Here is a 25,843-nt window from a genome sequence, read left to right as displayed (position 1 = left end):
TCATATTATACAAGCAAGTACCCAGCATGCTTCGCTGTGCCCATAAAATTACTTCCTCTCACTACATCCAAAATTCTTAGTTAATATTTTTTTGAAAGTAGTTATTTAGAAAGAAAGCGAAGTAACGACTTTTTCTTCAACGGGTGTATTTATACAATTTATTGCTAACTAAACGTTGTGATGTGGTGAGGGCGAGTAACAACACCAAAATACTTTTAAGGTACATCGCAGCACGCCGGGTGTTTGATTGTATATACAGTGGTCGAGCAAATTATAGCCGCACCACAATATGACAAGTTTTAGCATATTATTTTCATTGTTATTTACTTTTGGTTATTTTTTTTATAAAAAAATTTCAAACCCCGTATAAATCCAGGTTTCAACCCTTGTGCAATATTAAAAAAAAAAAAATCAACAAACATTCGTTAAAAATTTCGAGCTTTTTTGTTAGATTTCCTAGATTGTGGGTATGCAGTTTTACAGCCTATTTAATTCTAGTAAAATAAAGTGCAAGCTCCAAATGGCTAAAAGTTACCATTGATTCTTTAGAATTGTTTTTTTGCCACCTTTACTTCCATTCTACAAATACCGCGGGATCAGCCTTCTAAGCATAGGTTACAAGGTCTTATCGAGCGTATTGTATGAAAGATTGAATACCACCATTAACGAACTGATTGGGCCTTATCAGTGTGACTCTAGACTTGGCAAATCCAACATGGACAGGTATTCACAATACGCCAAACCTTGGAAAGAAACCAGCGAGAAAATGATCGACACTCACCACCTATTTGTCGCCTTCAAAGACGACATCGATATCATCGGTAACAAAAAACGCGAACTCTGTTCTGCCTTTTCCAAGCTGGATAAGGAAGCAAAGCGAATGGGTCTGGTGGTAAACGAGGACAAGACGAGGTATCTCCTGTCATCAAACAAACAGTCAGCACATTCGCGCCTTGGCACCCACGTCACTGTTGACAGTTACAATTTCGAGAAAGTAGAGAATTTCCTTTATTCGGGAACCAGCATTAACACCGATAATAATGTCAGCATGGAAATCCAATGAAGAATCACTATTGCCAATAACTGCTACTTTGGACTGAGTAGGAAAATCAGGAGTTAAATACTCTCGCGACGAACAAAAACCAAACTCTATAAGTCACTTATCATACCCCTGTTGGTATATGGCGCCGAAGCATGGTCAATGGCAACATCCGATGAGGCAGCTCTTGGAGTATGCGAGAGAAAATTTTGCGGAAGATATACGGGCTTTTATGCGTTAGCGATGGCGAGTACCGCAGACGATGGAACGATGAGCTGTATGAGCTTTACAACGACATAGACATAGTGCAGCGAATTAAAATACAAAGCGGATCCGCTGGCTTGGCCAGGTCGTTCGAATGTACGATCCAGAAAATAAAGGTCGCGCCATTCGCGGACCGCTAACCCTCTCTTCGTCGGTTTGACAGCATCCACCCAATCGCTGACGTCATACAATACTTTTGTTTACATTCACTGTTGCCAACTTAATGCTTTTCGCACCAAATTTAGTGGGTATTTAGAACGCGAAAATTTTTAAGTTTGCTGCTTGGGGCGTTTTTGTTCTCTCTCTTGTTTTTTAGTTTGACGACACCAAATTTGAAAATCTTAAAAAAAACGTAAGCAAAATTTATAGCAATCGTAAGTGTGGTAAGCAACTTTACAAAAATTTAAATAAAATCATGGCCCAGTGACAATCATAAGCGACAAAAAAATATGTGACAACATCTTCAATCATGCCAGAAGAAATCGACCGTCGACATTGATTTTTATTAATTTGAATTGGCATCCTTACAATAAAATAATGTATGCATATAAAGTCCATAAAATACACCAATAAAAATTTGGTGCTTTTTCAAATTCAAAACTTGGCAATACTGCCTTTTTTTCGTTGCTTCCTCCTTTTCTTATCGAATTCGTCTTGCTCTCTCATTCTGGTATTTGTTGACGTCACGGCCAGTTGCTCCCAGCTCGATTGTTGCAATCTTGTATTCTATCATTCTTGTTGCGAATGGACTTCGACGCTCCAGCTCTGAAAGTATTCAATTCGGAAACCAGTAGTGGTAGCCGTAGAAGAGTCAGTCCCCCACTGCGATGGAAAGACCAAGTGGAGAAGGACTTGGCTTCACTTGGCATTTCCAATTGTCGCCAGTTGGCACAGAAGCGAAACGACTGGCGTGCTTTGTTGAACACGGCCAAAATCGCTTAGGCGGTTACAGCGCCAAATAATGAGAAGAAGAAGTGGATAATTATAATTAAAGATAACTGCTAAGTACTCCCTTTACTTGTTTTCTATTATAATTAAAGATAACTGCTAAGTACTCCCTTTACTTGTATTCAAAGCTTTCATAGAAGATAGCGACGAACTTAAATAACACTTTCAATCCATCTGTCCAATCTTCATTATTGATACAATTTCTTACCAATTCAAACCGCTTTCTCTTCTGCTTTTTAATGCGTGAAATATTATTAAAATAAAGTTTGATTCACAATAAAATGTTTTCTTCTTTAACTGTACAAAACTAATTATTTAACATTGCCATCTCTAAACTCTCTTTTCTTCAAACCTGTGTACAAATCAACTGTTTTTCAAAAGTCGAAATTTAGATTCGAGATTCGTAATCGGCGTTGCCAAAAACCCCAAAAAATTAAGTTTTACTGATTTTTTCATTTTTGTGGCCACCATATTCGATCCGCCATTTTAAATTTTTAAAACCTAACTTTAGATTCGTAATAAGCGTCCCGTAAGCCTTTGCATCTCATGTTTTATTAAAACAAATTGATATCTTAATTTTTATGTTCGCCATATTGGATCCGCTATTGAATTCGTACTCAGCGACCTGAAAAGATATAGCAACTAAGTGGTGTCTAATTGTGTCAAAGCGTCTTTGAGCAAATAGTTTTGTCCACCTCGATTTATAATGTGGCGAGTGAGATGTTTTTGAATTGTTTAAATGTCCTTTAGTACAGCCTGGCGGAGTATTTGTTTCATACATTGGAATTAAGTAGGTATGCTCTTATTGGTTAATATTACAAAATTCAAACTTGAAAAGGAATCAACGTGATTTTTGGTTAAAATTAACAATGCCTGGGTTGATGTCGAGCCCTAAACGTCAAAATAGCTTGCGCGAAGCGACTTTTATTTTTATTTTTATTTTTTTTTTGATGCAGAAATATTTCTAGAGCATCTAGATGCATTTCTGCAACAAAAAAGACGGGATTTGAACCCGCATATTTTGAAATTTAGCAAATAACAGCAAACATCTCTGCACACTCAGCTGCAGCCGCTTTATAAATGTGTCTTCAAATATTCAACTTTAATCAATTTTCTCCGTCGTTTTATTTGGTGCTAAACTTTTTTTTTCGCAATAAATAAAAGAAGCCAACAAATAACACCAAGTATTTCGGCACGTTCAGCTACAGCCACATATACGAATTTGTTTTCAAATGTTCAACTTGAATCACATTTCTTACAAAAATAATCAAATTTGGTTGAAAAACCCGTTATAATTTTTTTGGCTCAGAGTTAATCCTTCGCTCGGATTTAAGAACTTATGCCTATTCAAGTGAACAAAAGAAAAATAAACGAATTTTTCGTGTAGTCTTATAAACCACCAGCACCCGCATTACTTCACAGTTAGATTAAAATGAAGCTTCTATGAAGTTCTAAAGGTCTGGTTAACATACGATTACAGTCGAAATGATAAAGCATCTATTAATTGCTATACCTGTTTTGCACTTACCTAAAGCACATTTGAGCTTCTTGGAGGCCTAAGGCCTCACAGAAGTAAGAGCCTAAGGTGGCCAGGCTTACCACATATCTAATAGTGAATTTCCGCCAATCCTTAACTGCAGTTTACGCCTATTAAGTAGAAGCGAACGAGAGGAAAAAAGCAAAAACTAAGAAATAAACCTTGCCGATCACCCCATGTCAGAATTCTTGGAACTTATTTGAGCTCTTAGCTGCAGTTAAGGTTTTGATGGAAATAGGCTATAAAACGAAATATCGTTGAAATTTCTAAAAGAAAAAAAATTAAGGGAAGTTTTCTGATGTAGCTTTTAAAATTTATCTGCCCTTTCAACACATTTTTTTTTTTTTTTTTGTAAAAAATATGTAGCAGCAGAGTGATAAGCTTAAATATTCCTTAGTCCCTCCCATTACAAGAAAGCTGCATTCAATACAAAAATAATAAATGCACCAAAAAAGGTAACAAGCGACTACTGCCGAAAATAATGGTATTTTTTTTTTTTTTTGCAAGAACCAACTATCATTTTAAAGTATCTCTACCACTACTCCTATATCATTGCACACCCTATGGAAGCGGATGCGGATATGAAAACAGTTGCGCGCGCGATATGAAATCGCGTAACTGCAGCGTCAATCGGGTGTATGGCTGAGTGAGAGAATGAGTGAGTGAATAAGTAAGTGAACGAGTATGAGTGCGGAAGTTAACGGGTATGTGAGCGAATGAGTACCCATGTGAACGAATGACTGAGTATGAAAAGTGAGTGCAGGAGGAAAAGCGCCTATGTTGGATTTTAATTTTAATTAAGTACATACATAAGTACATATGTGTGTATGTATGGACAATATTTTTATTTGGCGTCGATTTATTGTCACATTTCAGTACTGTAGCGAGCTTTCATGCTATACATAGTTGCTGTCGGCTGATTATTGTTATTTTTTTGGTTGCCCTCTGTTATTGTTCGGCCTTTTTTTCTTTCTCTATACGTTTATGGTATCTCACAGTCGCAGCGGTCAACTTAAGCGCGAGCTCTTGCAAAAGCTATGGGGGCGCAACGAAGCGTTGCTCTATAAAAACAAAAACACACGCAAGGTTTGAACATAACTCATCAAAGCCGTAGCGCGCGCTTGCGAGAGCACACCCCATTACCTAGACATATTGATGTACATAAGACTGTTTCAAACAAATTTTTAACTAATATTAAACTTGATAATTTGAATTAAATGATATTTTTTTAAGAAAATTCAAAATTAAAAAATTAAAAAATAATGTATGATATTTGGCGACAAGTTTTAGAATTTTGCAGAAAAAAAAACTGTAAAATTTTTATATGCCGGACTTTAACCTCAAATAACATTTATGGAATAATCATAAGCGACTTTTTAAGAGCCTTTAATTTCCTTTAAAACTATATAGCACTCATTCTTCCATGTTGACATAAAACTAGTTATAGAATTTCAAAATTGAAAAAAAATCCAGTTATTTACAGTGACTCAAACTTGTTATGTTTTTCGAGCTGAATTTTTCTATAAAAATACCGTCTAAACTAAATCACAGTTTGGAACTTTATAAAAAAAAAATTACGGAAAATTCAACAAATCTTCATCAAAAAAAGATGTTTGAAACTGTGGTTTATATGTTTTTGGTTAAAGTTAGGACGGTATTTTTATAGAACAATAACAAAAAAAAAAGTTCGTAAAGCATTACGAATATTAAAAAAAAACAACAACATGTGGTCATTTATTTGAGCCACTATATATGGAAAATATAAATTCGTGATGAGCGACCTCTGAATCTTGATATTAAAGACGATGCAGGGGGCTTTTTCCACTGTCTCGAAAATATTTCACCAGGGATTTAAAAAGAAAACTGTCCACTTTTTGAGCCAGTCTAATGTACATTAGACCGCAGCGGTAACGAAATGTTCGCCGTACACCTTTGAGTATTAAAATATTTTGCAAGCCAATTTGGAAAAAAATCTGTGTTGCCCGACCGTATGGGTCAACTTTCTACACTTTTCGTAATTTAAATATTCGGCATTTATAGTAGGATCTTAATGTATGATATATCGATGTTTTGATCTCTAGAAAAAATTTTTTTTTTTTGTTCCAAAGTTCATTGCCCTCACGTACGCCGTTCTAGTACTTATCCACCAGAACTCAGTTGTTATCACCACCATAACGTATCACCCAATCATTAAGCTTTTGCTTAGTAAGTACTTTGATTATTTCAGTTGAACTACATATTAAAAAAAAATTATTTCCGAATGTACATATGTATGTCGCCGACAAAGGTTCGACCAAAACAAAAAATAAAAATTTTTCAAAATTGACTTGCAAATATACTGTCGACTGTGGGGTGTATGGCGAACTTTTAATTGTTTGTATTTTGATTATGCCAGTAGAACTATTAAAAAAAATCGTTGTTGCCGAATGTAGATGTCGCCGAATAAGATTCGACCATAACCAAAAAAAAAAAAACATTTTTCGAATTGCCTTGCAATAATACTTTAAACTCTGGGGTGTACGGCGAATTTGTTTTTGTTTGCTTGTAAGGTGGTGTGGTCTAATGGAGTACATACATACATGCATATATAACAATATATCATACGCCATGCATGCAGTTAAATGTACCTAGGTATGCGAGTACGTAGTATTCTGCTAGTATTTCATTTCAGTTGCCGCGACTTGTTTGCATTCAGCAGTGGTAAAATGGTGAATGACAAAAAAAAAATTATTGCCCCCAAAAGTATGCGACAACATCGTCAGCCGCGTTGACGTTGAATGGTTCGCTAACAAGAGTTGCTATTTCCGTTATTTCTCTGATATTATTGTTACAGCGCCATGCAGGTGGTCTGACGGAATAGCGCCGCTCGCTCGGTCTGGTCCGATGATCGGTCGGTCGGTCGTTCGAGCAGCTGCGGCACGGCGCGGCTTTCGCGCGCTGCTCCACTTGAACGTAAAATATTTTGTTCCGGTAAGGTGGTCGGCTGCTTGTCATGTTGGTGGGACACATAAAGGACAGTTTGTCGATGCTTTTGGTATCAAATATTTTTTTTTTGTTTTCGAAAAATTTTCATTTTCATATTTACTTATTGTATGTAAGAATGTACATACGTACATATGCAGCATATGCAACGTTGGGTGTAAATATATGTACATACAAAAACAGCCGCGACTGGTTAACAAGCGAGGAAAAATGCACCCTCTTAACTTTATTATTTTATTTTTTCCTTGCAATGAGTTTCGCTGTCGCCATTGTTGTTATTAACGTTGTTGCTGCGCTACTGACGCCCTTTTTTCGGACACTTCATAATGTAACCGTTCCACCATTTGCAGTTGGGCGTTTACCCATTTTGCTCATACCAGTATCCAACCACTCCATCAGCCCCCATTCCAACCAACACCACCAGCCCCGTCGAGCGCTGCTCCGCTCCATTACCGCCACACTACACATTTCTCTCTCTCTCTTTCCACTTAAGCTGTCCGCTATCCGTAAACAGCGCACAGCTTTTAACGCTACTCTTTTCCACGACTACTTCTTCTCTCTGCTCCATTGCCATCTCCCTTTTCATCTCGCATTTATTGCACAACAAAATTTGCGTTGTGTGTCCTTTTTTCGCGTTTCACATTTTTTTTTTACTTTTTCATTTTTAAGTACGTTTATTTTTTTCTTGTTGTTTTGCTTTCGCTGTGTATTCATTTCAGCGTGGCGTTGCATTTTTAATATGATTTCATTTTTTTTCTTCTCCGCTTCATGCAACATTTTTTAAATACCTTTTTTCGTGTGATTTTTTTATTTTCATCTTTTTTTAGTTTGTTTTTGATTTATTCAGCAAACGAGCACACGTTACGGCATATGTATGTATGTAAAAACTCATCACAAGCGCACAAGTGCATACTACACACACGCAAATGCATATACAGTGCGGGTCAGTTAAAAAGCGCCCCTTTTGATCTTCAGTTCTGACAGCTTTCCTTTTGTTTATTCAATATTCATTAATTTTTTATAAAAATATAGCACATTGTATAGCAAAAACTATTTAAATCCGATTTTCAAACTATGTACAAAACTCTTATCGCCTCATCATTAAAAAAAATACTAAAAAAGCTTTATGAGATTTTCAAACAAATTTTCGATTTATGAAACATTCTTTATTTTTTATAAATGTATAAATTAATATATTTTAGAAGGTATTTAAAAGGTAAGTAATGTATCGACTTTCTGCTGGAAATTTAAGTTATAATCCTAAAACTCGAGTCTACATATCGCATATTTTCTTCAAATTATCAATTTAGCTGAATAAAAATTTTCAAATTGGTGGCAACCCGCTTCAAAAATATTTTCGAGTGTAAACTTTTTCAAACCTCTTTAGTTTGATACCAGTATTGCAATATTTCATTTATTTGATCAATTTTGAAATAGGTGGCAACCCTCTCCAAAAATATTTTCGGCAGTAGAACTTTCTAAATCTCTTAAGTTTGATATCCGTATTGCGATATTTAATTCATCTTATTAAATCAATTGAATTAAAATTTTCAAGCAGGTGGCAACCTTCCACAAAAAATTTATCGTCTGTAAACCTTCTTACACCCCTAGATTTTGACAGCCATAAGGCAACATTTACTTTATCTAATCAATTTACTTAAACGGCATTCTTCAAATAGGTGGCAACTCTAAAATTTTTGGTTTTTAAGTTAGACCTCTGGTAATACATAGATGAAAACCGCATTCAATTCCATGCATTAGTTTTCGAGTGACGCACTACAAACATACAGAGAGACGACAGACAAAAATTCTAAAAATGGTTGATTTGGCTTCTGTTGATCTAATAAATTTTTCTTTAATATCTATAATATACAGACATCGGCCGGTTACAGTTTTATTATATGTATAAACAAGGTGTACGTTTCAAGGTTCTAAAATATTGCGTTGATTTTTAGTTTTTTATGAAAATTTGTTGAATTATTATAAATTTTGTGTAAAGTTCGAAAATCGAATTTACTTGGTTTTTGTATGCTATATTTTTTTTTTTTAATTAATAAATACTAAATGAACAAAAAGAAAACTGTCAATACTAGGCATCAAAATTTGGGGTCGTATTCATGTAGCCGGCACTGTACATACATGCATATGATACATATGTACGTAAATGGCATAAAAATCTGGTATATGCCGCTGCCGTTTTGACCCCTTAATCATGCAATCGCAAACATACAAACGCACACCAGTACATGAAGCTGCATGCATGAATTTACAAGCGCATATATGGCCGCTTATCTACGTGTGCATGTGTGTATGTGTGGGCGTGCATTGTTGTATATGTCGAATGGTTTATATGCTATATCTATCTGTACACAATCATGACAAGGATTTCGACGGATTTCATTTCATTTTTTTTTTATTCTGCTCGTCCTTAATTTTAATCTCTCCCTCCGATTTTTTTGTAGTTCTCGTTTTTTTTTTTTTAATATTTTATTTAAATACATGCATACATAGATGTACGGTGTGTATTTTTTCTGGGCGGGTCCGGTTGTCCGGTAGCCGGACGGGCGTTGTCAGCAGTTGCCATTGCCATCATGTGAGTGCCATCAACATCGCCAGCATTTGCCTATGTATGGATGTACCTCCCATGGTCGACACCAATAATATACAATTATCTATGTACGCACGTACATATGTACATATAGTGGTAGTATACCATTACCAGCAGCCACATTTTTGCCGTTGCCATGCATATTTTTTGTGCATTATAAGCATTTTTTTTTTAATTTATTTCGATTAATTAAAAATTTAAAACATAAAAAATGTCCATACCATTGAAAAGTATGAAACATTTTAAATTAAAATCACAGTGGGCGTTGTTGACATATCTGTGAGGTGAGTAAGTTGTTGGAGTGATTTATTCAATATTGTTTAATTAAAATTTCAATATTTGTATAAGTTAGAAAGAACGTGCACTAAAGAGCTATAAATGTAGATATTACGTTAGAGTGGATTCAGGAATACAAATTAAATATACTTCAGTACAAAATCAAAGTTTGTGCCAAATTTGAACTAAATCACCTCTTTCAGTATTAAGAACCACTTATATTTCGTAGATAGCCTTTGCATGTACAAATATAATTTTAGATTTGTATCAATGCTAAATTTTTATATTTTTTTTTTTTTTACATAAACGAAATAAGTTGATTTACATACATATTTTGTAAATGTGGCAACTCACTTACAAACTACTTTCAAAATAATTTGCTGTAAATGTGTAAGATACCTCGATGTATTTTTCAACTAACAAAATAACTAAGTTAAATTTGACTTTTTAAACCTAGTAGCAACCCCTTCCAAAATATTTAGGAGAAAAAGCATTCTTTAACTTCTTTCGTTTGGCACTTCTATTAAAAGGTTTCATTTAGCCACTCAATTCTCTCAATTGAACTGGCAATTTGAAATGGGTGGCAGCACTCTTCAAAAATATTTAAATAAAGCTTACTTAAGCCTGTCCCTTCACTAGAATTTTAGAGATAAAGCTTTCCTCTCTCATTTGACACCAATATTAAAATATTTAATTCCACCCTCTTCAAAAATATTTCGAAATAAAGCTTAAAAATATTTTCCAAATAAAGCTTTCTTAAACCTATCTCGTTCACCATATTAGCATTGCTTCCAAGTTGTGAATTAAACAGATTTTGAATTTTTAAATAGTTGGCGACCCTCTTGAAAAATATTTTCGAAACAAAGCTTTCGTAAGCCTCTTTCGCTTGATACCCGTATTAAAGTATTTCTTTAAACTTGTTAATTAAATTGTTTTTGAGTTTCTAAACAGGTGGCAACCCTCTTCCAAAATATTTTCAATGCAAAGTATTTTTAAACCTCGTTCGTTTGATAACCATACCAAAATAGTTCTTTTTACTTAACAAAATTTATTTTTTATTTTTAAACAGATGGCAACCATATTTAAAAATGTTTTCGAAACAAATTTTTTTACACCGCTATCGTTTAATGCTAATATGAATATATTTCCATTAACTCGTTAATTAAATTGATTTAGAATTTCTAAACAGGTGGCAACCCTATTGAAAAAATATTAAAGAATTTAATTTAACTGTCGTAATTCATTTAACTTTTTAACATCAGATTTTATATTTTGAAAAAGGTCGTGACGAAAATTAAGTTCCATAATTGGTGTATGCTTGATGTTATAGTTAGACAGAGACAAGCATCACCATCAGCTTCGAACTGCAATCGGCGGGCAAAGATAAAATAAGCGGAAGAGCTTGTCGTGAGATTGACCTAAGTGTTGGTCGAATCACCCTTTCTAGCCATTTAAACCTAACCAAGTCCGTCGGCTAGTACTAGCATTCACACCGGTTAACGAGCGGCTCGGCGTTATCCCAAACAAAGCGAGAATCTTCAACATCTCGTTCAATTACGCCTATGTACGGACGAAGGACGAGGCGACCAAAGACCTTGTCAATGAGCATTTGGAGCCCACTTAAGAGCGCTACCCACATCACGATATCAAAGTCGTGCTAGGTGATTTCAATGCCAGGGTCGGAAAGGACGGGATGTTTGATCCGAACTTCGGAGAATTTAGCCTACACGATGAAGCAAACGATAATGAACTGGGGCTAATCGACACCGACGGGTACACTAAATGTGCTAGTCAGCAGAATTAGGTTCCAGTATAAAATAATTCATCAGGCTACATGGATGTCAAACATACATATACTTGGACAAATATCTTGTTACAGCCAAGCTAGCTATTTGAGATTGATATAGGGAGTTGAAGAGGGAAGAGGCCGATATACGTGAGTACGGACAGCTCAAAATTCTGGTCGACAGGTAAAATTCCCGGGAATTTTATCAGAAAGTTAGACGACTTAGGGAAAGTGTCTGTACCAGGGCGAATACCTGTAAGAACTACCACGGCGACCTTGGGCGCTTCATTCCTAGAACATACTTTAATTTTGGAGAGAACACTTTTCCACCCCATTGAATGGAAACAGCACTCAAAGGAGTCCAGAAGGAGAACACGAGCCACCAGTAGATGACGGCACAATCGATGTCCAATCGCCTGCCTATGACGAGGTATGAATAGGAATTAAGCGTCTGAAATACAACAAATCTGTAAAATACAGCTGTGTAAAATGACGTTGAGAAAAATTCAGAAGGACCTCCCCGAGCCGCTTAATAGAGGCCGATTTTCTTTCATGTGATTTCTTTAATCTGATATTGAAGACGATAGTAAGAGTTGAAGAACTGACCGCTGAAATAAGATTTTTTACAAGAGCCGTACAATTGCTGGCGTAGGCCGATGGCATCGACATCATCGGCGACAACAAGCTTTTGCCTTCTCGGAATTAGATAGAGAAGTAAAGCGTGTGGGTGGTGAACAAGGACAAAACGAAGTATCTTCTGTCATCAGACAAGCAGCACAAGAAGAATCCCTCTTGTCAATGAGTGCTACTTTAGACTGGGTAGGCAATGTCGCAGACTATTGAACGATGACCACTACGAGCTTTAGAACGATTTGGACATAGTGCCGCTGGTTAAAATACAGTGCCGCTCTGCTGGCTCGACCATGTCTTACCAATGGATTCAAATGCTCTAGCTTTGAAAGTATTCAACGCATGTCGCAATGCGGGTAACAGAGGAAGAGGAAGGCCTTCTATGCGTTGGAAAGAATAAATTGAGAAGGACTTGGCTTCAATTGGCATTTTCAGTTATTTTCTGTACTCGGCTAGAATCGGTTACGCTGCTACAGCATCAATCAAGAAAAGGAAAATTTTACTCGCTAAATGAAATTCGTTAAAAATATGATATGACATAATTTTTTGTTAATATCTTGTCTTTATTTTCAAGTTGATAAAATTCATTTATGTACATACATTTTACATTTTAGTAAAATTAAACTTTTTAAACTAATTTCCTTACAGGTTATCTATGTATGTATACATAAATGTACGTAAATATTTACAACAAACAAGTAACGCAAAAATACTCTCCTCTGTTACACTAATTCCTCTGCCTGCTATTGCCGAGCGTTGCTATAAACGGCCGCTGTTCGCTGGGACACTCAAAATTGCTGAATGCTGGCACCATGTCGCGCAGCTTTTGTCCCATCGGCTGCATCATGCTATTCCACAGTGAATTTGACATGGCCGCATGTCCAAGCTGACTGAAGTGAAAACAATCGCTCGCAAAGTAGCGCAAATCTGTATCACCATTCTCGAGACTCGGCGAGACAACATGCGCCGTGAAGGGATGATAGATCACAGCAAACTCATTTGTTTGGAACTCCGGCAACTGAGCAACATACTGATCCACTTCATGCCAACGTGTGATGTGATCGTAGGCCTGTTGTAACTCCCGCTCCCCAATGGAATGGCTGAAAATGCAATGACAGCCAAGATGATGAACAGCGAGGCAACGAAGCGGTACATTGCGCATTGGATAGAGCGTGATGACCATATTGGGTACTGGCACTAGATTAACAAGCATTCGCGGCAAATTGTCACGCAGTAAAGTTAGCGCACGGCGCATATCCATTTCATGACGATGTACAAAATCGGTCATATTTTTATGGTGGCACATGTCGGAGCAAATATCATTGTTGCCGACAAAGATGGTTAGTAGCTTCCAGTGGTTCTCCACATCAACATTGGCATCGTGCCGCATGCGATCGATAAGTACACGCGCTTGATATGGCAAATCGCGTGACATGATCATCGGTTCGGCAATATTTAAGCGCGATGTGCTGTCCACAGTCAATTCATTTTCGGTGGAATAGCCATAGAGGTTTGGATTGAATACTTTCAATATATTGGGTAACGTTAGATATGTGCGCCAATCGCCATAACCGCCGCCAGAGAAGGAGAATGCGCGGAATTCATTTAAAATGTGCAACACACGATCCGACATAATGCCATTACCGGCTGAAAGTGAATCCCCAATGCAGGCAATCACATCGATGTCGCCCGGTCGCAGCTGATGAACCGAAGTGGGTGGGAATGTGGAGCGGGCATAGCTGAGATCGCAAGGGAAGGGTTGATCCAACGGTACGACGCGTTGCATTTTGCCCTCTGCGCGATTCTTCTCAAACAACGCGTCCATGTCTGTGCGCTGCATGGAAAAGCGACGCATAATAACGAAGAAATTACGCATTTTATCCAAATCAGTAGTGAGTACATTGCCTTTCTCTGCTTCATGCAGATCATCAATGGTGCGTTGCCCAATGAACTGAGCCCAAAATCTGTCCATTTTCTTTTGTCGTAGGCGTCGTAAAAAGTCGAAACGCTGCGCGGTGGTTTGCAAGTAGAGCGTGCAGAGCACCAATAGGACCAAATAAGCGGGAGTACGTAGTAGGGACGTCATTTTTTACTTCATTAATTGATATGATTTAGTTTTATTTTATTTATTAGAATTTATATGATGGTCTTAGCTGGATTGGAGGAATAGTTTTAAGTACAGTATACCACGGCTAATGGGCTCTAACTTAAATAGTTGCGCTGCTTATTTTAACTATTAACTGTGTTAAAAAAGCACTCTTCAATAGAACAAGTCCTAGCTAATTGTTTTGCAAATATTTTAACGAAAAATGGTGAATTTCTCATGCCCAATTAACCGGGGGACGCTGTAGTATCTTTTCGATGAAAAAAAAAAATTGTCAAAAACTGGTTAAAATTTGCGTCACAAAGGCATGAAATATATTCATTCATATTAAATGATAAAAGTCTTAAATAAAAAGTCTTTCTAGACCTTATTGCTAGATACGACATCGCCACAAAATCTGGAGTACATTTTTTTTCACTACTCCCGCAGGTTGCTTGCTATAACAAAAAAGGTTGCAATTTAGTGTAGTACAATACTTAAAACGAGCTATAAAACAACTAGTAAACCAACACCTGCGGAAAAAGCAGAGTAACCCTTGAAGTCCTGGAGCCTCACCTCTCGTGTGGTGAGTAAACTTTGTTTAACCGTAATCTCATGTCCAACCCGGCCAAGTGACAGACTGGCCTCGTCGACCCCGAAGCAATACTAGAGCCACTTCAGCCGACAAGTCACACTTTATCCTTCGGTGGCTTAGACCAAACCTGGGGTTGTCAGAAGGCTACACAAACTTTCAGAAACCACGCCGCGCCACGGAAAGGCAAACGCCTCTAAAGCTATTTTTCCACTCGGAATATTCATTCTGATGCTTGAAAAAATTACACCAGGCGGATGTAGACTGACTACCTTACAAAGATCATTAACTCCGGATTTGTGTAAATCAAGGAGTGGTGCCACTGCTAAAGCAGAGGAGGCCTGCCAACAAAGGGAGACCTTATAACACTGATTTTCTGCTAATGAAGACACTTGAGGCGAAGCATCAGGATGGCTTCCAAAAATTACACAGCACCACCGTCTAACCTAGCGCCCTAAACAAACGGGTTATCCAGCGTTGGACATAATCGGAGCCACCTTTGTGAGAGAACCTTCTGGTTGCGTTGGACTTTAACAGGAGCTTTACACCATCTGCCACTCCACGCTACTAGAAGACATTGAGACCTTCTCTCTATAGCTTTGTAGGCGCGCTGCGATTGGCTGAAATTGTCAGTACCGTTTCGAAATAAAACTTCGAAGCGCACAGCATGTTGGTGGACATCTTCTGTTTGATTTTTACATATCGAAGCTCCCTTAGCTATCAGAGATCGTTTCTCACTCTCTGACGATCTCTTCTTCACCTAAAGTAGCCCAAATATCTCGCCGTTGGAGTCCAAATTGCTAGTAAAGTGCCCAGTAGTCGATCTCCTCAAAGCTTAAAATAAATGACTGCTGCTATGATGTATTGTGGAGTGACGCGGATATTGTTAGAGGCGAGATGTTGATCCTAAGGTCTTCTGAATATCATGGATAGTACACTATCTTCGCCTTTACTGAATAGATACTACGATGCTGGCGCAGGCTGAGAATTACGAATCTATATCGCGGGTAATTGGGACAATCTTGACTTCTCTATAGGGGAATATGCCTCGGTAATTCAAGGTATCTTCAATACTCAAGGTCGTGCAATACCTCGGTACGGAAAATGGGTGCTTAGTTAGAACTTAAGGTGTCTGAAGTAATAACCAAGCTATACCCAAGACATTAGCCAGCGCTCTAACTTCAGCTAAACTAGTTTGGCAGTGAAAGTCTCGACTGAAGTAAATACGTTGGGAAACAAAGAACTTGCTTTGCTCTGAGACCCAGCAGATCACTAGGGAGTGTGTACCTATGTATAAATGAGACATCGGATCACTTGACTACCAGTTAAAGGATTTCCACCTTCGGTCACCAAAGGCCCCGTCTGAAATTAGCTGCCAAAATATTTCGCTTAGCAATGAGTGGGAGTTACTCATGCGCTGCCCTCAATTTTAGGTCTTTTCTTTCATGATGAGACGAAGACTGGGATTGATGGCTTGTCACATCTTGTAATCTTGGCACAAAACACTTGCCTGTGAGGGGCATACATGCAACCCCATTTGCGCTTCCTGCCTTAAAGAGTCTAAGATGCCGGTAGAAGGCTTTGTGTTTATGCTCCGCTTATGTTTAACGCTTTTAGCGTTGATGTTTTGAGAGAAATAAATTTCAGAACTCGATAACACTTAACACTCTGATGCTATTTAGTCGCAGATTGTGTAAATTTAAAATGGATTAAAGGGAAATCGAAAGTAAATAGTAAAATGGGCGGCAAGTAGTCCGAGTGCAGATTTTTGAACACGTCGTTTGTCTTAGTACCGATAAGCAAACCAAAAAGAACCAATTTTTGACAATTTCATCACGTGGTGAGTACAGTTCAGTATAATATCTGATTTGCATTGAAGCGACTTGGTTTTGCGTAATATGAATTGTTCGGTACTTTCTCGATAAAGTTCAATTACGTACTTTCGCTTTTTACACCGCTTAAGGCGTTTACATTTTTTTTAATATTTGTTTTCTTTTTTTAATTAGTTTTAATACTTGTTTTTTATTGTTCTTATATTTTTCTAAACTTTAGTATTATGTTTTTTATTTATTTCTTATTATTTCTTGCTTGTTATTTATTTATTATTTTTACTATTTTTTTATTTTTCTTTTATTTCATATTTTTCTTATGTTTCTTAATTTTCTTTTATTTCTTATTTTTCTTTTATTACTTAGTTTTAATTTATTTCTAGTTTTTTATTAATTCTATATTTTATATTTCATTTTTATTTATTTCTTATTTTTCATTTTTCTTATTTATTAGTTTACTTTTTATTGATGAGAGAGATATTATTTTAGTTCTTTTTATTTTTATTTATTTTTTCTTATTATTTTTTATTGTACTGTAGTTTTTATATTTTTTATTAAATTTTTCTATGCTTGTTTTTTTTTATTGTTCTTATATTTTTTATTGTATTTGCTTTTTCTAATTCTTATATATTTTATTATTTATTTCTTGTTTTCATTTATTTTTTATTCCATACTTATTTATTATATTTCATATTTTTATTACTTTTTTATTAAGTGTTTATTTCTTATGTTAATATTCTTATGTTATTAAGTTTTTATTTCTTATTTTTTATTTATTTCTAATTTTTTATTTAGTTATACCTTATTTTTTATTTATTTGTCATTTTTTATTTATTCCTTATTATTTCTTATTTTTTATTTGTTTCTTATCTTTATTTATTTTATTTTTTTTTCTTATTTTGTAGTTTACTGTTTTATTTATAAGATAAGTACATTTTTTATTTAATTTTATTTTATTTTTATAATTATATTCCTTTGTATTTTTAAATCCTTTTAATTTTAACATTACTTTCTATTTTTAAATCCTTTTAATTTTTATATTTCTTTATATTTTTGAATCCTTTAAATTTTTATATTTCCTTATATTTTTTGTTTCATTTTATGTTTAGCTATTTTTGTAATTTTCATTTTGATCATCTCTCGTAAAGTTCTTCAATTTCTGTTTGTTTGTTGATTTTTCCGACAGGTTATAAAGGAGTAGCATGTATTTCAAAACTAATTTCCGTTATCCTTTGCCAACTTTGGCTTGGAGACAAACCGACTTATTTTTGTTTTGTTGTCTTATGCCACATTTTACTTTCTTAAGAAGTTAAAATTACTACGAAATTACAACGCAGATGGCACTGAAGTTGGCACGATTCTGAAATCGGTTTATGTTCAAACCAAAGTGGACAGAGTATGACGTAAATTCGTTTCAAAGCATAATGATTTTCACTTTTTTAATCTTCATTTTAATTTCAGTAATTTGTATAGTGATAGTATTTTCGCACAAAAGTTCAGTACCAAACGTTCTTTTTTTCACTGCAAACCCAATAGCCTCTGATTGTTCAAATAGTATTTGCAATTTAATAAAAAAAAAATAAATACTACACACTTGCGTACACAGTTCTTTTGCTCTGAACGTTCAGAACTTACACCGCAACCGCTTGCACTCGGCTACAGATGACTTCTTAACGCTTTCTCGCGCGTTGAACAAATGAAATTACTAAATAAATGCCTAAAGTATTTTAGTTAAAAAATTTCCAGCATAAACATCTATTTCATGAATTTTAGATTTTTATTTTTTTAGTTGGAGTAAAAGATCAGCGGTGAAGTAATAAATCTTGACTTCAATAGAGAATAGTACAAAGTAACAAAATAAGACGAGCACATCTGTATCTCCTCAAATATGTACATATGTATGTATGTGGGTACTCATAGGCAAGTTCATTCGACTGTCCTTACTACGCTTAATTACACAGTTTATTTTTTGCGGTTTGTACCCAATTGTTTTTTTTTTCTTTTTTGTTTAACAAAATATGAATCCCAACAAAAAATGCCATATAAACATAGTGTGGCACTTTAAATGTCATAAATGTCATGTTAACGACGCCTGACACTCGCTTAGAACTTCATTTCAATTAAAATTTGTTGACCCAACACAAATATTGTGCTGCTGGAGCAACTAGATAGACATTATATGTATGTACATACATACATACGACTCATCTGAACATTCATCATTGCCGCATACAACCGCACCTTAAACAAAAGGCATCGTACATATGTGCGTTGCTGCTTTGTTTGTGTGCAACAAAATTCGCTTTTATGCTCTTGAACTTGGTGTTGTACGCAGGTGATACATTAAAATGATGTGAAGTACTATGCAAACATATTTACATACTCATTTGAGACAAATATTAATGAGAGTAAACAACAATTTGCTAAAAAAAAGTTCAAAAAGGCTTGCAGCGGGTACAAAGTGATTGAACGTTTTTTGGTAATTCACCTTGCTACCGGGTTTTTTTATGATTGCCATTGAATACTGTTATTGTTATAAATTATGATTAAAAAAAATTTATTCAGATGTTAAAAAACACTTGATAAAAAGCTTCCTGATTTCATTCCGGCAGACTAAAGTCGTCGTTTAGCAAAATAGATTGTCAAAAAACGAGTTTTCTCGTGATTTAACCCTCTTGGAACCAAGAATACAATACTACGGGGATGTGTAACGGGGCATGATGGCAACGTACAGGCGGACTACCTAGCAAAACACAGTGCTACCACAGTATGTGTGCATATACCTAAGACGAAGCCAGACAAAAAAATTTAACGAGAACGGAAATGAATGTATGGGACACAGGCAGGCTAAGAGTTTATCTGTTTATCTAAAAAGGTTTAAAAAAATGTCTTTCTTTAAGCAAATGGAACCTTCGAACGCTCTGTTCGATATCACCTCAAGAAGATGCATCTTTCAGACGTGAACGTGTGTCGCTTTTAAGAGCTGGACGAAGAAACGCCAGAACATATTCTTTGTGAATGTGTTGCTCTCACCAAATGCAGGCTGTCTCACTTAGGTGGTTAGACTTAATTTATTGGAAGGCTTCTTGTTGCGCTTCTGGAGGTGGCTACATTAATAGCCTTAATAGCCTTGGCGAAGGACAAACTGGTCCACTTCAGAGGTTGCGGTCAAGACCAGTTTCGTGAAGCCACGTCGTGAGATAAAGTTATCCTGAGACATCAGTAAGGCTATAATTCGAATTTACATGACCACTTAGGCGATCAACGAACATATTTGTTCCTGCTGGGTATTGCATAATTTGTAGATTAATCACAAGAAAGGGATAGTGGTTCAACGTAGCGATGAAAAGCCTTCCGCGTGTGGGGTCTGCCCTGCCACACTCCTCCTCAAGACGTCTGTCATATAGGAAACGATAGATAAAACGGGTAAAGTCAACGCTAAGTGGTTCGAATCTCACCGTTCACTTTCTCGTCTAATCCTTCAGGTAACCCAGTAGAAAAGAATAACTAGCGAGAAACTATCGCAGAAGTACCTCCATTACGACTGTTCTCATTGCGGATTTATAGATTTCGAATATAATTTTATTTAGTTGCCAGTTAGTAATTGATTTCTTCTGTCTTTGTTGAAAAGGTATCTGCTTAAAGCCCGTAGGTCACAGAGCCCATTTGTGTTGTTTAACATTGCCCATGTGAAAGGTCAGAGGACAAAGGCTCTAAATCGCACTTCTACACGTCAGTGGAAACTTCCCGACTCTTAAGAAACATTTAAGGTGCCTCAAGTAGATTTTTCCAAAGGAAGATCTTCCTTGAAATTTTTGATAAGACTGGCCAATATCGTCAGAGCCGTACTGCCGGTCTGCTAGCATTTTCAGACTTGAAGTTTCCCATCAAGAAATAAGAGAGCTATCGAATGGTCGCAAGACTTTAGTTAATTCCTGCAGAGACAAATGTACAAAGAGTACATTTCAGATTTGGAGGAATAAGAACTCAGATAAATGCAACTTATGTGCATCCACTTGACCCAGACGAGGTAAAAAGCAATGACGCTGATGAACAACAAACCAACTGGAGCGACTATCCTTAGGCAAACAATACAATGTCAGTAGACTAAAGATGTGGCATAAATAGAACAACTTAGGGCTGCGTTTGAAAAAAATTATCACCTTTGGCAAGCGAATTTGAAGTACATAAAACGATTTTTTCCTCAGAGGACGTTCAAAAAACAATTTTTGGGAGCTAAAAGTAAGTAAGTAAGTAGAGTGTTGAAGAACTTTAAGGCTGTTACTCGGAAGCCAGATTCCGACAGAAAAAAGGGCATCGGTGACCAAAATTAGAAAAACAAAATCATCATCATTTAGCAGAGTGCTCCGAGTTTTTTTGTCTGCAAAACAAAAAAGGAGGCTGGTCCCAAGACGTTCCAAGTGCAGAAAGTTCCAACTCAGGTCAGGTAGACTGCAGACTCGCCGGTAAATGTGGACGAAAATTTCCAAGTCCAAGGGTAGTCAAAAGTTCCTCGTAAATTCCAGTTATGGAAAGCAATCTGCAGCTGTGGCGAAAGGAGCAGGTCTTTTGTAACTATGGGAAACAATAAACAAACAAACATATATTAAGGAATTTTCGGAAAAAAGGCGAATGCCTTTCCTAAGACAGGATGTGGTTTCCACTTTCTTTTGGCCGGACCTAGCCTCTTGCCATTGCAGCAAATTGGTAAAGAACAAAATGCCTCGAGAAGCAAATCCGCCAAACTGCCCTGAGCTTAGACCAATCGAAAGTGAAATCAAAGCAACAAAGGAAGTAGCCAGGAATGCTAAAGATTTTCGGGGAAAAGGTGCCAGAAAAGTAACATTTTTTTTAAATGAAAATAATGCAAATCGGAAAAATTTAAATATATAATACAATTTAATCAAATAAGCAGTTAATTTTCAATTAGCTACTTTTTTTTTTAAATCCGACTACTAGCAGATTTTTCAAATTAAGTGATGGGAAATTTTTTCAATAGGAGTCCTGACGTGCGCCTTAGAAGCACCTAATTTTATCTACACTGACGGATCCAAGATGGACTGCGGTGTAGGCACAGGAGCCTATATCGAGTAGATTGGTTTCAATCGGTCTCTGCGGCTGGAAACTATACCGCGCTGAAGTTCTGAATATATATGTGAGGCTTGTAGGACACTAATAATAGTGCGACCAGGAAAGTTAGAGCAGTAGTTTAATCAGATATATTGGCAAAAATTTTAGCCATAGCAGCCACTGAAACCAAGTTTAGTGAAAAAATGCAGGATGGACCTACGTTCGGTGACTCAGTCAATGTTCATCTCACTTTTATGGTGGCCCGACCATAGGACCAGACGAATTGGAAAAAGCGGGAGCTTCTTTGAATGAAATTGTAGAGGTGGTACTTGGAACTAGGTATGTTGCGAATGTGAAATTTTAGACATCCGCGGATGCGAATTTTGTGTTTAAAGACATTTTTATCAAATATTGGCTACAATTTGTAATTTTGTTTGCCAGATATACACTTTATAGGTGCTCTTGCACAACATTCGCATTCGCAAAAGCTCCGCATTGATTATTGCAAATGCGAATGTTAAAATTAATGCGGAAGCTCCGCGGTTGCGAATGCGAATATTCGCAACAACCCTGCTTGGAACCAGCTCAAACAAATACAAACCGAAATTTAATTGCACTTTGTGAAAAAAGCAAGGAAGAGTTATTCAGGGATCCATATCAGTGTTGCCGTCTTAATAAATTTGTATCCAAATCGATACATTTTCGCCTTAAATTAAATAAATTTTGAGGGATACTTCTATTTTTCCTCAGTGTAAATTTGGATACCTTTTTCAATAAGTATTTTTTTTAAAAGTTCTCCGACCTGTAGTATTTAACTGTACTGTCGAGATATTTGTCTTTAAAAAATGGTGATGTTTCCACATTTTCCCGGGTCCCGCAAATCAACTTTGGCATCCCTAGCAATCTTTCTCCTAGCATTTAAAGGTAACTGACAACCATGCCGATGACTAATTTTCAACTATAACTTGACTGTACCAAAAATAGGGAATAAAATCATGAAATTAGGTAAAATTTTTGTTCTAATTAACTGCTTAAGAGTGTATAACTTCAAATTAGTTGCAGCTTTTTTTGACAAACATCCCATTGATAATTATGTCAAAAAGCTGCAATTAACTTTGGAATTTGGGATTTAAGGCTACGAAGGCTATCGTGGCCGCCAGCGAATAACTGAATCGTTTTTCCCCTTCTCCTAATTCCTTCATCAGCAGAAAGAAACAGATAACTAATTGAGTTTAGTTTTTGTGGCTTTATCTCTCCTACGTAGGATTTTCTCTACGCCATTTCCATGGAAAGAAAAAATATAGAGTGACAATTCTGGCTGTTCTTTGGCGGCCTCGACTATACCGATTCGATTTGCTAAGTTACTGTACTCGAAAATCTCGTCACCACTGCACGGGCAGGCCAGAATGCAGCTATCGCATGTTCCCAGCGAATTGTATGGTAAAAAATGACTAAACGATGCTTCTCTTTCCTTATTATTAATTGAAACTTCAGGAAAATAAAACCAATTTCATTACTTGTTAGCTCAGATGGACCATATGCAAGAGAGGAATAGGGATTCCTTAGTTTTTTCCAGTGTGGTAAATAACCTCGACTCACTTTGAAGACCGCTCTCCAGTTCCAAATTCAAAAAGTGGCATCGATTATGGACAAATCAATCACAAAAATTAAAAAAAAAAAAAATTCATCAAAATTTCAAAATTTTTATTCAGAATTTCTGGAAAAATTTCGAGTATGCAGTTTTGTAGCACGTTCAAGTTTAGTAAAACAAAGTGCAAGTTTCAAGTCGCGTGCTTTCTTCCATACAACGCTTGATTAAAATCTATTTTTATAAGGACGAAAATGCCCAACACCATCCACAAAAAAATTTCTAAAAAATCAACCGTCATTTCTAGCGACTTTACATATAAAGTGTGGAACTTTGATTTTTATGGTTTATTTTATAGAAAGAACTATATTTTCATAAATATTTAATTTAATTTAATCGTTCATTAAAATAATTGTGAATTTTATATTACAACAAGGTGTACACTGACTGTATGTACCATAAGCCAGACCAAATTGGCGGTTGTTGACACCATATATTACGACTTTGCCAGGTTTTGTCAAGCATAAATAAAATTGAGCGTAACACGCGCTTTCACGCTTTTTAGAATTTGTACTGCCTTGTCTTGAGTTTCGCCCGAAAAAAATTTCACCCGAAAATTTTTCATCCGCCCATAGAAACGAAAAGTAACAAGTAATTTTTAGCAAAAAAAAAAACCGACTTCAACTCCCATATAAAAAAAAAATATATATATATATATCTCATGATCCACTGATCGGATCTCAACCAGATTAGTATGGGACCACCTCTGAGACACTACCTTTCCGATGCAAAATTATCGAAATCGGTTGACGCGGTCCAAAGTTATGCGGTAACATACATAAAAAAAAAAAAAAAAAAAAAAAAATATTCCGACGAACTGATAACCTCCTCCTTTTTTGGAAGTCGGTTAAAAAGTGAACCGTTTCGGGGAAATTGATACTCATGATAAGGCTGATAGTTTATCAACTCAGTAAAATAATATCATTTTTATCTTCCAACCAAATTTTCGGAAAACTATGGCTCTTTGAAACTCCGGGTTTGGGGGGAAATACCCCCGATCTTATCTAGTCGCGCCTGTAGGTAGGCTATGGTGGCATAAACTATCATTGCGCAAAAAAATTCAACAAAGTAGCGCTATTATGCGCTAATTGAATCCCGTTTGGCTACTTGGGAAGCGCGACAATCAGTAGTTAATTGCACGTTTTGAAGGTGATGTATAAATATGTATGTATGTATGCCATTATTGTTTAAGTGATTTCCTTTAGTAACATATTTATGACCTAGTCAATTCACTGTCATTATTTTAAATTACAAAATTTAACAAATCGAGAGATACACAAAACTTCACATCAGATCACACCTTTGCGAAGAAAATCCCTACTGCTGCGCACTATGTGTATATTTATTAGGTCAGCATAAATAAATATAAACAAACTAGTTAGTCGATTTTAAATGCAAAAGAGGCCAAATGCACAAGTGAAAGAAAAACAACTGCCAGAGGTTAGAGGAAGGCAATTTAAACTTTTCAGACACGCTGTCTGCATAAAATCCGGCATAGAGGAAATGTGCCAAGTGTTTAACTTTTCTACAAACTGTAAACTTATGCTACACATAGATACATAAATATATGTACATTCATGTAAGTGCATACGTATGTATGTATGTATGTATGTACATATATGTAAGTCGGTAGCAATGTACTTGTAGTATATAAAAGTTTGTGAGAGCTTTGCTATTTTTGTTCTTTTAATTTTATTATACAACTTTCAAGGTTGAAATTCAATCACACACACACACACACACACACACACTGGCAAGTGTACAGAGTTTTGTTAACACATGTCGAGAAACACAAGTGCAAGTGCGAAATTTTTGCAGCCACACACACACACATACATATGTATATAGATATAGACATTCGAGCATAAAGATTTGCAGTATGCGATCATGCATTTATTTATTTACACTTGTGTGTTGGATATGTATGTATACATACACAGAGAAAATAAGTGATTACGGTAAATGTATGCATGCGTACATACATACATACATACATACCATACAAACATATATTAACCCATTGCTCTAGTTTTAAAACTAAATCTTCCGGCATTCTTTCCCAAGGAGAGCAAGCGTGCCAGTTTTGGCAAGTGTGGGGAGGGCCAAAAGAGGCACGCAGGAAGCAGCAGCAGTGCCAGACGACGAGTGCATTGGGCAGGCGAACAGACAAATGAACGCACGATACGATATACGAAATACGTTTGTAATTGTATACATTCGAACAGAAAACCGACCGACCGACCGACCGGTCGATAGCTGACTAAAGGAGAAGACTTTTCTAAAACTCGATAGCCACAAGGCATTCAAACACACAAAGCCAAATATATACTATGTGTATATGTATTTATATATGTACTGGCAAATGTGCATTACACAAATTCAGAGAAATGAAAATTGGCAAACAAGCAGGCGGTTTTGAATGTTGGCCAGTGACTTAAGCGGCCAGAAGTGGTCTACGTCAATAACAAAATGTAAGTGGTTTTACATATTTATTATTGTCACAGTATGTAAGGATGTATGTGTATGTATGCCCCTACATATATCCTGGTTA

General features: G+C 36.2%; 2 protein-coding genes across 2 annotated transcripts in view; both read right to left on the bottom strand.

The window, feature by feature from the left end:
• LOC118735737 (protein obstructor-E) overlaps window positions 1-25,843 on the bottom strand; it is a 286,283-nt gene that overhangs the window by 200,864 nt on the left and 59,576 nt on the right. The gene's annotated exons all lie outside the window — the stretch shown is intronic.
• On the bottom strand, window positions 12,720-14,226 carry LOC118735738 (phospholipase B1, membrane-associated). The gene has a single exon (XM_036465677.1). It carries the CDS (start codon window positions 14,154-14,156, stop codon window positions 12,798-12,800), a length of 1,359 nt encoding a protein of 452 aa, XP_036321570.1. The 5' UTR covers window positions 14,157-14,226; the 3' UTR covers window positions 12,720-12,797.

Source organism: Rhagoletis pomonella, unplaced genomic scaffold, assembly GCF_013731165.1.
Source record: "Rhagoletis pomonella isolate Grant_MI unplaced genomic scaffold, Rhpom_1.0 Rhpom_scaffold_00003, whole genome shotgun sequence".
NCBI classification, from domain to species: Eukaryota; Metazoa; Arthropoda; class Insecta; order Diptera; family Tephritidae; genus Rhagoletis; species Rhagoletis pomonella.
The sequence above is the reverse complement of the archived record's forward strand: the minus strand, read 5'-3'. Positions and strand labels throughout refer to the sequence as shown.

Coding starts and splice junctions, on each gene's coding strand:
- LOC118735738 (XM_036465677.1), bottom strand. CDS start 14,156: ATGACGTCCCTACTACGTACTCCCGCTTATTTGGTCCTATTGGTGCTC.